Consider the following 15,127-nt stretch of genomic DNA (forward strand, 5'->3'; position numbering starts at 1 on the left):
CACTTTTTTTCATGTGGGCTCTCCCTTCACAGACTCCATAAAATAATGACCTCTTCCTAGAAACAAGGGTAGCTCAATTTACCCCATTCTCCCCACTATAAGGAAGGGGAAAATACTGTTTTGGTCCTTTTGGATTTGTATTGCCATTTTCATTTTCTGTATTACGATAAATGCCGTGCAGGTATGATGTCCATAATGTCATGAAACAGGCGTTAAGGTTTTAAAGAGGGGTGGATTGTGTTCTTTTGTTGTTGGTTTCTAGTGTAATCATCCTTTCACTGTCTGAGGTAAATGGATGCGTAATGCCTGTTTGATGAGTCTAGTGAATGTGTGATGGGACTGATATTTCTTATACATGTTTGTTGGTTCAGTGATTTTACAACTGAAATTATGCACATTCCAAGTCTCCAATTTTAATCTGATGTCCTTATTTAATCTGATGTCCTCAAATCCTGCATTGTCTTCAAGTTGGTCACATTTATTTGCCAAATGTCTGTATGCTTATTTTAACAATTTGTAAACCCTCACTGGCTTGTTTTTTTAAAGCCTCAAATGAATGTCACAAATTAAAGATACAACTGTATTTTTTAAAATACTTTTATTGTTTCTCACATATACATTTTAAAATAAGTGTCGACAATGAACAACAAAAGAAGACATCCTCGGACACAGGCCAGAAAACTATATCCACCCAACCCCTTCTAGGATCCAAACAGAATATCTTCCCACTGGGCACAGATGTCATTTCAACATCTAGTTTGTATTTACACTTGATTGTGATGTCAACTATAGTGAATTCAACGTGAAATCCCCCCCCCAAAATGTCACCATGTCATTGAATTTAGGTTAAAATGTGTTAAATAAAATCCGAATATAATTCCCATACGTTGATGACTTTTTGCAAATCCAATCAGTTTTCCACGTTGATTCAACATCATATCTTTTTCAAAATCTATCTGATGACGTAGAAACGACGTTGACGCAAACAGTTTCTACCCGGTGGGTTGATACACAACTAAAGCATCAAACCATCAAGTCCTTCAAAAATACATAAAACATTTCTACAATATTTTACGTTTGCCTTTTCACAGACAATAACCACAGAAAAATAAAGCTTATATACATTAATGCTTGCAGAATATCTGTTGGTTGTTCCGCTTGGAAACAGCAGAAAATAAAGGGATTGGCACGTTCTCCATACCCACAGTCTCTGACCAAAACTCACTTGACAACAAACAAGAACATAACTCATTGAAAATAGATTAGGCTCAATAGAAAACAGTCCACGGGAGACTAGATAGTGGGTTGTTTAAGTCAGCAGAAGCTAGGTAGTTTACAGTGTACTATAGCAGTGAAACTAGCGTTGCCTTGACTGAGTGAGTTAAGGCATTTGTCTTACCGTGTTCTGAAACTAGCACACAGTCATTATCAAATACAAGTTTCTCTCCATAATACTTGGTAGTATTCACCAGTATCAAATGACACCATATTCCCACATAGCACACTTATTTGTCACTACATAGGGAATATGTTGCCATTTGGAACAATAAAATACAGGTTAAAATAGTAAGGTTAAGTACTCAATGGCTTAGTCCGGTGTCTTTGTTCAGCTGCTCGCGAACACAAACGAACCATTTGAAGCCTGAACTCTGAACCCTGTTTTAGAGGAGAGGGTCAAAGTAAGGCACCTTAAAGAAGATCACTGTGCCTTTGGTTAAATACGTACACCAGTTTTGATTTTGTCGGTTCAATTTACACACATGCACGCACACGCAAACACATACTTTAAACTCAAAGCGTGCCACCCATTCACAACACCTCTGACTAAGCCTGTCTTGTATGGCCGCTGCTGTTGCACAAGGGAACGAACTGAAACTGCATTCCCCACTGCCAACCACTGGAGGGAGACAACTACACGGTAATGTGATTCTAGACGACAAGAGAAAGAAAAGGATGGACAGCATGTTTTATGATAGTGACATTTGAAATAATATTTTAATAGCAGTCTAGCCAGAGTTGAAAACCGAGCCAAACCGAACCAGGTAGCAGTAGAGTGTGCTGGGAGCTGAAAGTGCCCTTTTCCCAGAGAGGATCCAAAGACAGGGTCAATCTAAAATAACCCCATATACCCTTGATAGTGCACTACTTTTGATAAGAGTAGTCAAACGTAGTGCACTATATAGGCAATCGAGTGCCTTTAAGATGCAACTGTTTAAGCCCCAAGAGCTAAGTGTGCCAGTCTTTCAGCACATAAATATCTGGCCCAAAAGTAGGGCCCTACGTAGGGAATAGGGTGTAATTCGAGCCAAGGCCAGCCGAGTATTTCATGCTGTCTGTCCCATGGTGGTTTCATCAGGCTCTTGTGAGGCGGCCCTCTGCTCAGACCACACTGCCATGCTACTTCACAATGGACCAGCAACACATTACGGGGAGCCAGGAGGGACAAAAAGCAGTTGGAAAATGAAATGCACTCCTACTATTGCACCGCACACCACAGCACAACTGAAATGTTAGAAATCACAGAGTTGTGCTTTGGAATAGTATTTTAGTTAGCCAATGCTAATTAGTTTCCTTCATATTTGGAGATTGCAATTATCTACAGTATGTGTCCACTTCAATGTGCCTTCGATGTTTAAATGAATGTACTGTTTCACTGGAACTTTATGACCCATTTAAAGTAATGAATTAGGACCAGCTTCAATGCAAGCTGTCATAAAACAGTACACTAGCCTACTGTCGCTCAGATAATTCAGTGCTGTGGCTTCTAAGTTGTAAAGATCAACAGTACTTAATATATACTGCTGTTTTTCCCCCACTTGTTGCTAATAGAGTTAGAATACTGTTCTAATGCTGTTCCGACGAAGCCCCAGGGTTCTCTTTTAAGAGCCATGTCTGGAGCTGAGTTCCAGAGAGGGGCAGAGTGAGGGCTGGTTCTAGCCCCAGGGGGGAGCATGGTGGTGGGCGAGCTGCCCGTGAGGCCTGGCTCTCTGAGCAAAGCTCTGGTTTTCCCCCCATAGAGAGAGATATTACAGCAGTCAGTTCAGCTGGACTCTGCTCTGTAAACCTCCCAGGTATGGAGCGAACACAGACCGCTGACTGCTCTGGGTCTGCTGCCAAATACACACACACGCACATCGCTGTTTTACTCCGCCTAACTGGGCTTATCAGAGCTCAATATTACCTAATACTTCCATCTGGAGAGAGAACAAGGAGAGCTAAGTTCCAGTTTTATAAGTTGGCTGTGTGTGTGTGTGTGTGTGTGTGTGTGTGTGTGTGTGTGTGTGTGTGTGTGTGTGTGTGTGTGTGTGTGTGTGATTCAGGGAACAGGTTTCTCTCTTCATTAGTTCTGTGCTCGCTCCTCTTTTATTCCTGGTTCAGTAGAAGTAGTTTGTTTGTCAGCAAACCTTTGGTCCCCACATCACCACACACTACCGTAGGGACTAAGCAAGGACGGACAGAAATCAGAGGTACGACAAACAACAGCAGACACTTGCCTGAGATAAAATAAACAGATATAGAGCACAGACAACGTCACAGGAAAAAAATGAAAAGATGTGAGAAAGTGACACGTTTTTTTGTTGAGCTGCTAAAGTGCGGTTGGTTGGGACAGATTGTCAGGAGGGCTGTAGAGTCACATTAGGGGCCCAAGAGGAACCACAGAGGGGTCTGAAGAGGCTGGAGAGTCTCAGTGGGTAATACTCAAATGTCCACCTATTCGCTATGTAGTGCACTACTTATGACAATCAGTTTGAAGTAACATCCGATAACTAGGGATGGGAAAGATGTCTGGACAGAAGGAGAGCACTATATGGGGAATTGGGGTGTCATTTGTCAGCCAGTATGTCAGTCCCCTGGTCTCTTCTCAGGGCTCCAAGCTGCAGACTCTGAGGTCTACAGACTCTTGAGGTCTACAATGGTCTACAGTCCATTGTGTGTGGAGCTGGGTAGAATCACCGTGGGAGGGGCTTAATACCAGCGCCGGGCTACATTCGCTGCCTCCCCCAGCCCAGTGAGAGGGAGGGATGGAGGGATAAAGGGAGAGAGAGGGAGGGATGGAGGGGGTCACGGAGGAGGGGCCGGCCGCAGGCTCTTGCACTTCATGTCGTCCAGACCCTTCCAGTATTTGTAGTTCTCTGACAGGTGCTCCATGAGGCCAGGTAGACTGGCGAAGGCTGGGGGGGGGGGGGGGGGGGGGGGGACAGAGGAGAGTGTGAGGTTAACGCACACAAATACATGAGCCAGCGGAAATGACAGCTGGGGCAACTGGGTCTCAGGCAGCGTGTGTGTCTGTTGTTTACTTCCTAGTTTCCGACTCATTTGTTACCCCTCTGCATGAGCCTGACCTGGCAACCACCCGGCAATAGCCCAGGCCTGACCCTGATTCATTAAAACCTGCTGTGTGAGTGCATATGTGCGATATGATTGTGTGTGTGTGTATGTGTGTGTGTGTGTGTGTGTCACAAAACTGAAGCACAAAGGCTGCGTTTAGACAGGCAGTCCAATTCTGATATTTTTTTCCACTAATTGGTCTTTTGACCAATCACGTCAGATCTTTTTACAACAGATCTTTTTCACAGCTGATCTGATTGGCCAAAGATCCGAATTGGGCTGCCTGTCTAAACGCGGCCTTTTGTGCTTCTGCGTGTGCGTGCGATTTTGTGTGTGCTTTTGTATGCACTTTTTGTGTACTTGTGTGTGTGTGTATCTGTGCTAGTGAGCGTGCGTACAGTAGGTCTTGCTTCACTGCGTCTTGACTTAACCCCTCCGGGCCCCGGATACCCCCCCCGCCTCTCCACCCTGTCCCAGTGGCCTCTAGGAACTTTTCCGTGACATCAGCAGTTTTATTGACTTTAAACATGTGTTCTCTTCTCTGATGGAGGGGGGTAACCTCCAGCAACACCCCAATGTCAGAGGGAACGGTGAAATGGGGAATAAGTGTATACTATCCTCTTTTGACCCATCCCCTTCTCCCTCCCTCTCTCCTTCCTCTGGGCTACTGTGCTCCACTGTGACGTGAGAAGGAAGACTCTACCTCTTTTACAGGGATGGAGGGAATAGAAGAGAGGAGAAGAGAGGAGGGAAGGCATGGGAAAGTTCTATTCCTTATTTCCTCCCCCCTCCCTGTGGGTCCTCTGTGTGTGTGTGTGTGTGTGTGTGTGTGTGTGTGTGTGTGTGTGTGTGTGTGTGTGTGTGTGTGTGTGTGTGTGTGTTCTTACCATCCCAAGCGTCAAACATGTCTGTGATGAAGTAGTCTATGAAGGAGATCTGAGACTTAGGGATACTACAGGTGTTCCTGTCAAAGACAGGCATGACCACCGGTAGACCCTGTCTCTTCTCCTCATCAGTCTGAAATATAAGGATAGATTCACACACAGGTTAACACACACACATACTGTAGTATACAAGAGATACATGTACACAGTCGTACCACATATGGATGTAATGCCTGACAATGTTCCAGAAATGCATGGCTATGACATCTAGTCTACAGCGTGGCCAATGTGTTTCCCAATTTGGCTTCTTAAATGAATAAACTTTACATATTGATTAATGGAGATAGTTTTTTGGGGGGCCACCAAGCCAAAACTGTGATATAATGAGTGAGTAAAAAATGTCAACAAAGGATTTCACAAAAATGTTACATTCTGTCATAAAGAGCAGATGTTCAACTTCTTAAAAAAAAAAAGGTTTCCCCATCTCAAAAAAGTAAGTGCCTCTCTTCAGCTTATTTACATAATGAAAAAGATCTAGTGCCCAAGGTCGGGCACTGAGCTGTTTTCATTATTATTGTTATTGTTTAAACAAAAACTATACATCCTACAACGCTCCGCAATATGTCAAAGTGTAGGTCTAGGACTTGCGCTTCTAATGAGTGGTATTATATGGCTCTAGAGTGGATGGTTAGCGGTGTTATGTTGTGTAAATAACCAAGTGAATTTACCACATCTGGGAAAAATCCACTTGAACGGCCCTCCAACTGGTAATTACTAGTTAAATCAGCCATGAATCCCCTTGTGACAGGGAATGGAAGCTTGTTGTGTGCAACAGTGAGGGGAAATTTAATGTAAGATTCACACACATTTTTTCGGTTGGTAAAGCATTCCTAGCTTGTCTATCTATGGGTGACAGGGTGGACGTGTTATGCCCACCTTTCTTTACACAATGATTTGACTGTTAGACGCTCAATGTTTCTTTAGAGATAAATAGAGTTCAGTTCACGTAACAGGGTGAACCTTAAAATGAGGGACAGACATAAATGAATCACTAATCACATGAACTAATAATCATCCTCAGAAATAACTTTGTCAAAGCAACAACATAACTAGGTCTTTACAATGATGGCGAACACTTGGGAGTCTTTTTGGGGATTAGTGGGTTAAAATCTTCCTAGAAGTCACAAAGTCAAGTCTTTTTTCATATTGAAAATGAGAGTTAATGAATTCTCCATGTGGTCTATATTAAAGGGCACTTCATTTCATATAACAGGCTTTTACAATTCTATATTGTGCTCAATTTCTACTTAACCCTCATTTCGTGGAATGACCCAATACAAGTTAAGTTCTGCTCATAGGACGTTGGTTGGAACGCTCCCCTAAAGTTTGTTTGTTGATTTGTCATATGTACAATGAAAGACGTGGAGTCACTACATGACTGATAATGTATCACGTTTGTTGTCATTTCTGTAGTCATTTAAATGCATGTTAGTGTTTTTAATATGTTTTTGGTATGTGTTAAGTACAATAAAAATGCATTTTGACAAAATATATTGTAGCGGCCGCAGCCTGTTAGAACAGGGCTTGATAAACTATAGTTTGGGACCCAAAGTGGGCCCTGAGCATGTGAACAGTGGATCGCGAGTTATGAGTAAACATTCATAATAACACACTATTTCTTCTTAATGTGGGTCATTTGAGGACAGTACATTTCACATTTGGGTCTTGAGCTATTTGCCACACATTTTCATGAAAAAAATATATCTCTTACAAATACATTTAAATGCATGTTGGAATATATTTAACAAAACATTTCCAATTACATTGAAAAATATATCAATAAATACTTTAAATACATTCAATAGATTTTCCAAAGCATTTAACATATATTGTGATATACATTTTACATACGATTATATATACATTTTAAATACATTCTGTAATACATGTTGAATGTATTTAAAAAATATATATAAAATACATTATTTGGCCAATTTGAAATATATCACAAGTATCCTACGTTTTTTATTGAAAATATATTACAAAAAAATATATATGTATGGGACCACACAAATGCATTTCCCACACAGTATACCACCAGACAGACAGACAGTGATAGAGGCAGAAAGAGAGAGGGAGAAAAGGTAGGGAACAGATCTATTGGTGCATACAGATAGCTAAGTAGACAGTTGTTCAGGTCAGGATTGCCAGCTGCAGACACTGTCCTATAGCAGGAGAAAAGTCAAAGCTGCTATGACATACTCGCCCGCCTTTCTTAGAGTGTTGAGCCGGGTTAAAACCACTGAACACAGCTGATTTTAGCTGAAGTTTTGGTTAGGAGTACCACAACCTGCCTCCAAAACCATTTTTAATAGAAATCTTTTTATACACACTGCCCCCTCACCTGTGCGAAGTACTCCTCGGAGATGCGTCCAGCCCATTCTATGCAGAGCTCCAGGGGTCTGCAGGGGTTGGCCACGTCAGCACACTTTATCATCATCCTCTTGATCAGCAGCCGGTTCTCTGGGCTGTTCCTGATACTGGCTGGGCCCTCGCTGTCACTGCCTTCACTCTGTTACAGAGAAACACACACAGACAAGGTCAGAGACACAAACACACACGCAGACACACACATATAGACGCTTAGCTTTCATTTGACACTAAATTTGACATGCTCCTTTGAACTTCACATGTTGGTGCTCATGGGTCCATTTACATGGAACTGACCGTGTGTGTGAATATATACTGACGTACAAAACATTAGGAACACCTGCTCTTTCCATGACATAGACTGACCAGGTGAATCCAGGTGAATGCTATGATCCCCAATCGATGTCACCTGTTAAATCCACTTCAATCAGTGTAGATGAAGTGGTGGAGTCAGGTTAAAGAAGGATTTTTAAGCCTTTAGACAGTGAGACATGGATGGTGTATGTGTGCCATTCAGAGGGTAAATGGGCAAGACTAAAGATTGAAGTGCCTTTGAACGGGGTATGGTAGTAGGCGCCAGGCACACTGGTTTGAGTGTGTCAAGAACTGCAAAGCTGCTGGGTTTTTCACGCTCAACAGTTTGCCGTGTGCGTCAAGAATGGTCCACCACCCAAAGGACATCCAGCCAACTTGACACAACTGTGGGAAGCATTAGAGTCACCACAGGCCAGCATCCCCGTGGAACGCTTTCGACACCTTGTAGAGTCCATGCCCCAACGAATTGAGGCTGTTCTGAGGATAAAAGGGAGGAGGGGGGTCTTCTTAATGTTTTGTACACTTAGCGTATATAGTTATACATAACAATGGCCTGAGCCTTAAAGTTGCTCCACTCACAAATGATTTAGTTGCTTTGTGATATTATCTTAAGTAAGTGGTAGAGCTGAGATAGAATCAGGCTAGACACGCTGCTGCCCACAAGGGCCATGGTTACTCATATCAGATAGGGCTTCAAACTGGAGTCACATGCTCTGAATACAACTATTTTCCACTAGAACAGTTCATTGATAAATGCCAAAATACTTAGCCTGTTATTCTCATTCTCTCATTAATGCTTATGATATATACACTACCATTCAAAAGTTTGGGGTCACTTAGAAATGAGCCCTGCAAAGCACGTTTTTTTTGTCTAGTAAAATAACATCAAATTGATCCGAAATACAGTGTAGACATTGTTAATGTTGTAAATGACGATTGTAGCTGGAAATGGCAGATTTTCTATGGAATATCTACATAGGCCCATTATCAGCAACCATCACTCCTGTGTTCCAATGGCACGTTGTGTTAGCTTATCCAAGTTTATCATTTTAAAAGGCTAATTGATCACTAGAAAACCCTTTTGCAATTATGTTAGCACAGCTGAAAATTGTTGTCCCGATTAAAGAAGCAAAAAACTGGCCTTTAGACTAGTTGAGTATCTGGAGCATTAGCATTTGTGGGTTCGATTACAGGCTCAAAATGGCCAGAAACAAAGAACTTTCTTCTGAAACTCGTCAGTCTATTCTTGTTCTGAGAAATTAAGGCTATTCCATGCGAGAAATTGCCAAGAAACTGAAGATCTCGTACAACGCTGTGTACTACTCCCTTCACAGAACAGCTCAAACTGGCTCTAATAGAAATAGAAAGAGGAGTGGGAGGCCCCGGTGCACAACTCAGCAAAAGGACAAGTACATTAGAGTGTCTAGTTTGAGAAAAAGATGCCTCACAAGTCCTCAACTGGCAGCTTCATTAAATAGTACCCGCAAAAACCAGTCTCAACATCAACAGTGAATAGGCGACTCCGGGAAGGCTATCACTCCATTTTGCAACGCCATGCCATACCCTGCGGACTGCGCTTAATTGGAGCCAATTTCCTCCTACAACAGGACAATGACCCAAAGCACAGCTCCAAACTATGCAATAACTATTTAGGGAAGAAGCAGTCAGCTGGTATTCTGTCTATAATGGAGTGGCCAGCACAGTCACCAGATCTCAACCCTACTGAGCTGTTGTGGGAGCAGCTTGACCGTATGGTACGAAAGAAGTGCCCATCAAGCCAGTCCAACTTGTGGGAGGTGCTTCAGGAAGCATGGAGTGAAATCTCTTCAGATTACCAAATAAACAACTAGCATGCCAAAGGTCTGCAAGGCTGTAATTGATGCAAATGGAGGATTCTTTGACGAAAGCAAAGTTTGAAGGACACAATTATTATTTCTATTAAAAATCATTATTTATAACCTTGTCAACTTCTTCACTATATTTCTTATTCATTTTGCAACTGTTTTCATGTATGTTTTCATGTCATGAAAAACAAGGACATTTCTAAGTGACCCCAAACTCCTAATATATACTGCTCAAAAACATAAAGGGAACACTAAAACAACACATCCTAGATCTGAATGAAAGAAATAATCTTATTATATCAAAGTTGGATCAGCCTGTAGTGTGGTTTTCCACTTTAATTTTGAGTGAGACTCCAAATCCAGACCTCCATGGGTTGATAAATTGGATTTCCATTGATTCTTTTTGTGTGATTTTGTTGTCAGCACATTCAACTATGTAAAGAAAAAAGTATTTAATAAGATTATTTCATTCATTCAGATCTAGGATGTGTTATTTTGGTGTTCCCTTTATTTTTTTGAGCAGTATATATATATATATATATTAAAAATCCTTCTTTAACCGCCCCTTCATCTACACTGATTGAAGTGGATTAATATATATATATATATAAATATATATACACTCAGCAAAAAAAGAAACGTCTCTTTTTCAGTACCTTGTCTTTCACAGATAATTCGTAAAAATCCAAATAACTTCACAGATCTTCATTGTAAAGGGTTTAAACACTGTTTCCCATGCTTGTTCAATGAACCATAAACAATTAATGAACATACACCTGTGGAACGGTCGTTAAGACACTAACAGCTTACAGACGGTAGGCAATTAAGGTCACATTTATGAAAACTTAGGAGACAAAAGAGGCCTTTCTACTGACTCTGAAAAACACTAAAAGAATGATGCCCATGGTCCCTGCTCATCTGCGTGAACGTGCCTTAGGCATGCTGCAAGGAGGCATGAGGACTGCAGATGTGGCCAGGGCAATAAATTGCAATGTCCTTACTGTGAGACGCCTAAGACAGCGCTACAGGGAGACAGGACGGACAGCTGATCATCCTCGCAGTGGCAGACCACGTGTAACAACACCTGCACAGGATCGGTACATCCGAACATCACACCTGTACACAGCATGGCAACAACAACTGCCTGAGTAACACCAGGAACGCACAATCCCTCCATCAGTGCTCAGACTGTCCACAATAGGCTGAGAAAAGTGCTCTTCACTGACGAGTCGCGGTTTTGTCTCACCAGGGGTGATGGTCAGATTTGCATTTACACCGAGGCCTGTACTCTGGAGCGGGATCGATTTGGAGGTGGAGGGCCCGTCATGGTCTGGGGCGGTGTGTCACAGCATCATCGGACTGAGCTTGTTGTCATTGCAGGCAATCTCAACACTGTGCGTTACAGGGAAGACATCCTCCTCCCTCATGTGGTACCCTTCCTGCAGGCTCATCCTGACATGACCCTCCAGCATGACAATGCCACCAGCCATACTGCTCGTTCTGTGCGTGATTTCCTGCAAGACAGGAATGTCAGTGTTCTGCCATGGCCAGCGAAGAGTCCGGATCTCAATCCCATTGAGCACGTCTGGGACCTGTTGGATCGGCGGGTGAGGGCTAGGGCCATTCCCCCCAGAAATGTCTGGGAACTTGCAGTTGCCTTGGTGGAAGTGTGGGGTAACATCTCACAGCAAGAACTCGCAAATCTGGTGCAGTCCATGTGGAGGAGATGCACTGCAGTACTTAATGCAGCTAGTGGCCACACCAGATACTGACTGTTACTTTTGATTTTAACCCCCCTTTGTTCAGGGACACATTATTCCATTTCTGTTAGTCACATGTCTGTGGAACTTGTTTAGTTTATGTCTCAGTTGTTGAATCTTGTTATTTTCATACAAATATTAACACGTAAAGTTTGCTGAATTTTTTTTTTGCTGAGTTTTAACGCATATATATTAGTATTTTCCATTCCCACACCACAATGAGCAGATGTTAATGAGTTTATTATGTAATAATAAACTGCACATGGACGCTAGCACACACACACACACACACACACACACACACACACACACACACACACACACACACACACACACACACACACACACACACACACACACAAGGGTGTGTGTCTTACGTTTGAGCTGGACTCCTCGATGGCGGCCATTGGTTTGTTGATGCTGTTGGCAAACTTGTTGACATGTTCAAAATGGCGGGTCATCTCTGTAGCCAGCACCATGTCAATGATGGCCTGCCTCAATGTCCGGAACTGAGTCCTAATATAAACACACAGACAGAGAGGGGGGTTACAGGACCAGGATAATCAACTGTCCTCAATGTTTTCCAAGAAGTTCTAGGTTCATACAAATCTAGAAGTGAATCACATCACATGATATGTTCCAGGGTAATAACCCAACATGCTCCATATCTGTCGCCAGGGGTCACGTGATTCCTCTTATGGCGTAGAGGAAGAGGCATGTCAATTCATTCTTCTGACAAGGACATGGCCTCTGGTTTGGAATTCTACTGTAGAAACACTTTCAGCTTCAGGTGGGAACCAACTTTTACTTTCCTAATCTCTATGTTACTCTAGCCTGGTCCCAGAATATGTTTGTGCTGTCTTGCCAAACAACTCTTATGGTCATTGTCATGCCGGTGACATTGACCATAGGAGTTGGCAAGACAGCACAAACATATGGAAGACAGCACAAACAGGTACGGGACTAGGCTAGGCTATTGATGTTCTTGAAGATGTTGCTCTAAGCTCTGTGTGACTGTACCTGTCGATGTTCTTGAAGATGTTGCTCTTGCTGTCCCTGACGGTGAGTTGGAAGGCGAGGGCGGCGTGGTGACTCTCTAACACAGCCGTGTCATTGTACAGGATGGCCAGCTCACTTCCTGCGTTGCACAGGAAGCTGTTGGTCCTCCCCGGGTGGTCCACGTCATGGACCGTCGCCGCGATCAATGCAGCCACCTCGTCCAGTTGGTCTAGACTGCCCTGAGAAAAGGATACAACCAGGAAATAATGTTACTTAACTACAAGGAATAGAAATTTGACATTTTTAGAAATGTTTTGATAGATTTCTTTTTGAGTACTTGAGTACTTGGAAAAAAAGAAGCAATTACAGCCTCAAGTCTTCTTGGGTATGACGCTACAAGATTGGCAGAGTATTTGGGGAGTTTCCCCCATTCTTCTCGGCAGATCCCCTCAAGCTCTGTCAGGTTGGATGGGGAGCGTCGCTGTACAGCTATTTTCAGGTCTCTCCAGAGATGCTCGATCGGGTTCAAATCCGGGCTCTGGCTGGGCCACTCAAGGACATTCAGAGACCACTCCTGCATTGTCTTGGCTGTGTGCTTAGGGTTGTTGTCCTGTTGGAAGTTGAAACTTCGCCCCAGTCTGAGGTCCTGAGCGCACTGGAGCAGGTTTTCATCAAGGATCTCTCTGTACTTTGCTCCGTTTATCTTTCCCCACAGCATGATGCTGCTACCACCATGCTTCACTGTAGGAATGGTGCCAGGTTTCCTCCAGACATGACGCTTGGCATTCATGCCAAAGAGTTCGATCTTGGTTTCATCAGACCAGAGAATCTTGTTTCTCATGGTCTGAGAGTCTTTAGGTGCCTTTTGGCAAACTCCAAGTGGGCTGTCACGTGCCTTTTACTGAGAAGTGGCTTCCATCTGGCCACTTTACCATAAAGGCCTGATTGGTGGAGTACTGCAGAGATGGTTGTCCTTCTGGAAGATTGTACCATCTCCACAGAGGAACACTGGAGCTCTGTCAGAGTGACCATTGGGTTCTTGGTCACTTCCCTGACCAAGGCCCTTCTCCCCCGATTGCTCAGTTTGGCCGGGCGTCCAACTCTAGGAAGGTTCCAAACTTTTCCATTTAAGAATGATGGAAACCACTGGAAACCACACATGTTTTGGTGTCCTTCCCCAGATCTGTGGCTGAACACAATCCTCTCTCGGAGATCTACGGACAATTTCTTTGACCTCATGGCTTGGTTTTTGCTCTGACATGCACTGTCAACTGTGGGACCTTATATAGACAGGTGTGTGCCTTTCCAAATCATGTCCAATCAATTGAATTTACCACATCTCAAGGATCATCTCAAGGATGATCAATGGAAACAGGATGAACCTGAGCTCAATTTCGAGTCTCATAAGCAAAGGGTCTGTATAATTACATAAATAAGGTATTTCTATTTGAAAACATTTCTAAAAACCTGTAGAATGGGGTATTGTGTGTAGATTGATGAGGAAAATGTTTTATTTAATTAATTTTAGAGTAAGACTGTAATGTAATGTAACAGAATGTGGAAAAAGTCAAGGGGTCTGAGTACTTTCTGAAGGCACTGTATATGCCAACAGTGCGCAACAATGCATCATAACCATTACAGATAACAAATACTAATTGCAAAATTTCCCCGTATATATTCAGTCAATAAAAAAACAAGTGCCATTTAAGATGAATTTATTGAAACCGGCAGGTAGCCTAGTGGTAAGAGCGTTGGGCTAGTAACCGAAAGGTTGCTAGATCAAATCCCTGAGCTGACAAGGTAAAAATCTGTCGTTCTGCCCCTGAACAAGGCCATCATTGAAAATAAGAATTTGTTCTTAACTGACTTGCCTGGTTAAATTAAAAAAAGTAACATGAACTGATTATATTGTGGAACACTATCTTCAACAAGGCAGCGACGCTTGCTTGTAGAAGGCTGTGCAATGGCATAGCCCTGTTTGTTTATTTTGCAGACAAGACGCTCCTATTTCCCGAGACCCTTATAACACAACTATTTTATGCCAGTGCGAAGTGATGCGCATCTCGTGTCTGGAACAGTTATTTTCAAAGAGTGATAATTTGAAACGGGGCTGAATTTTGTGAGTTGAAAGAAAACATTTTCAGGTTACAAACCAAAATGTCTTCTTTTATGTACAGACGTTCAATTTAGTTTATTCTGCCTGTTCTTTGGAATTTCCCAAAATGGATTCACAATTCCACATTGAACACTGCATGGTGATTAATTACAGCCATGGCATCAGTTTGGTGCCATGGCTTAATGATTCTGATGAAAATACGCTCTTTGTCTTGATTAAACCAATGTTTTTGCATATTTTCATATTTTGTCTATTTTTTTTTGGGGGGGGGGGGTTATAGCCAAAATATATTGAAGTGTAGTTCAGCCCGGTGAAATTCAAAATACTCTGAAGAAATGAAAAATACGTATTTCAAATACATGTAACAGAAATACTGCAATCTCTGGTTATAGCCTAAGCTAACGAATTCGAAATGGCACTAGCAGTTCGCAAAGTAGCCTAAACCGGAAA

The 15,127-nt window shown here is 42.6% G+C and overlaps 1 protein-coding gene across 2 annotated transcripts in view; it reads right to left on the bottom strand.

The window, feature by feature from the left end:
• Positions 1-581: 581 nt before the first annotated feature.
• The window catches only part of LOC106563036 (high affinity cAMP-specific and IBMX-insensitive 3',5'-cyclic phosphodiesterase 8B), an 81,170-nt gene continuing 66,624 nt past the window's right edge, over positions 582-15,127 (bottom strand). For both annotated transcript variants that reach the window (XM_014128243.3, XM_014128242.3), the window contains exons 18-22: positions 12,583-12,800; positions 11,940-12,078; positions 7,618-7,785; positions 5,217-5,346; positions 582-4,172 (exon numbers count right to left, since the gene is read on the bottom strand). In XM_014128243.3, the coding sequence (XP_013983718.1) occupies positions 4,063-4,172; positions 5,217-5,346; positions 7,618-7,785; positions 11,940-12,078; positions 12,583-12,800 (765 nt within the window). In that variant the 3' untranslated portion in view covers positions 582-4,062. The remainder of the gene's footprint in view (positions 4,173-5,216; positions 5,347-7,617; positions 7,786-11,939; positions 12,079-12,582; positions 12,801-15,127) is intronic.

This window comes from Salmo salar, chromosome 11 (genome assembly GCF_965601325.2).
Source record: "Salmo salar chromosome 11, fSalSal1, whole genome shotgun sequence".
Lineage (NCBI taxonomy): Eukaryota > Metazoa > Chordata > Actinopteri > Salmoniformes > Salmonidae > Salmo > Salmo salar.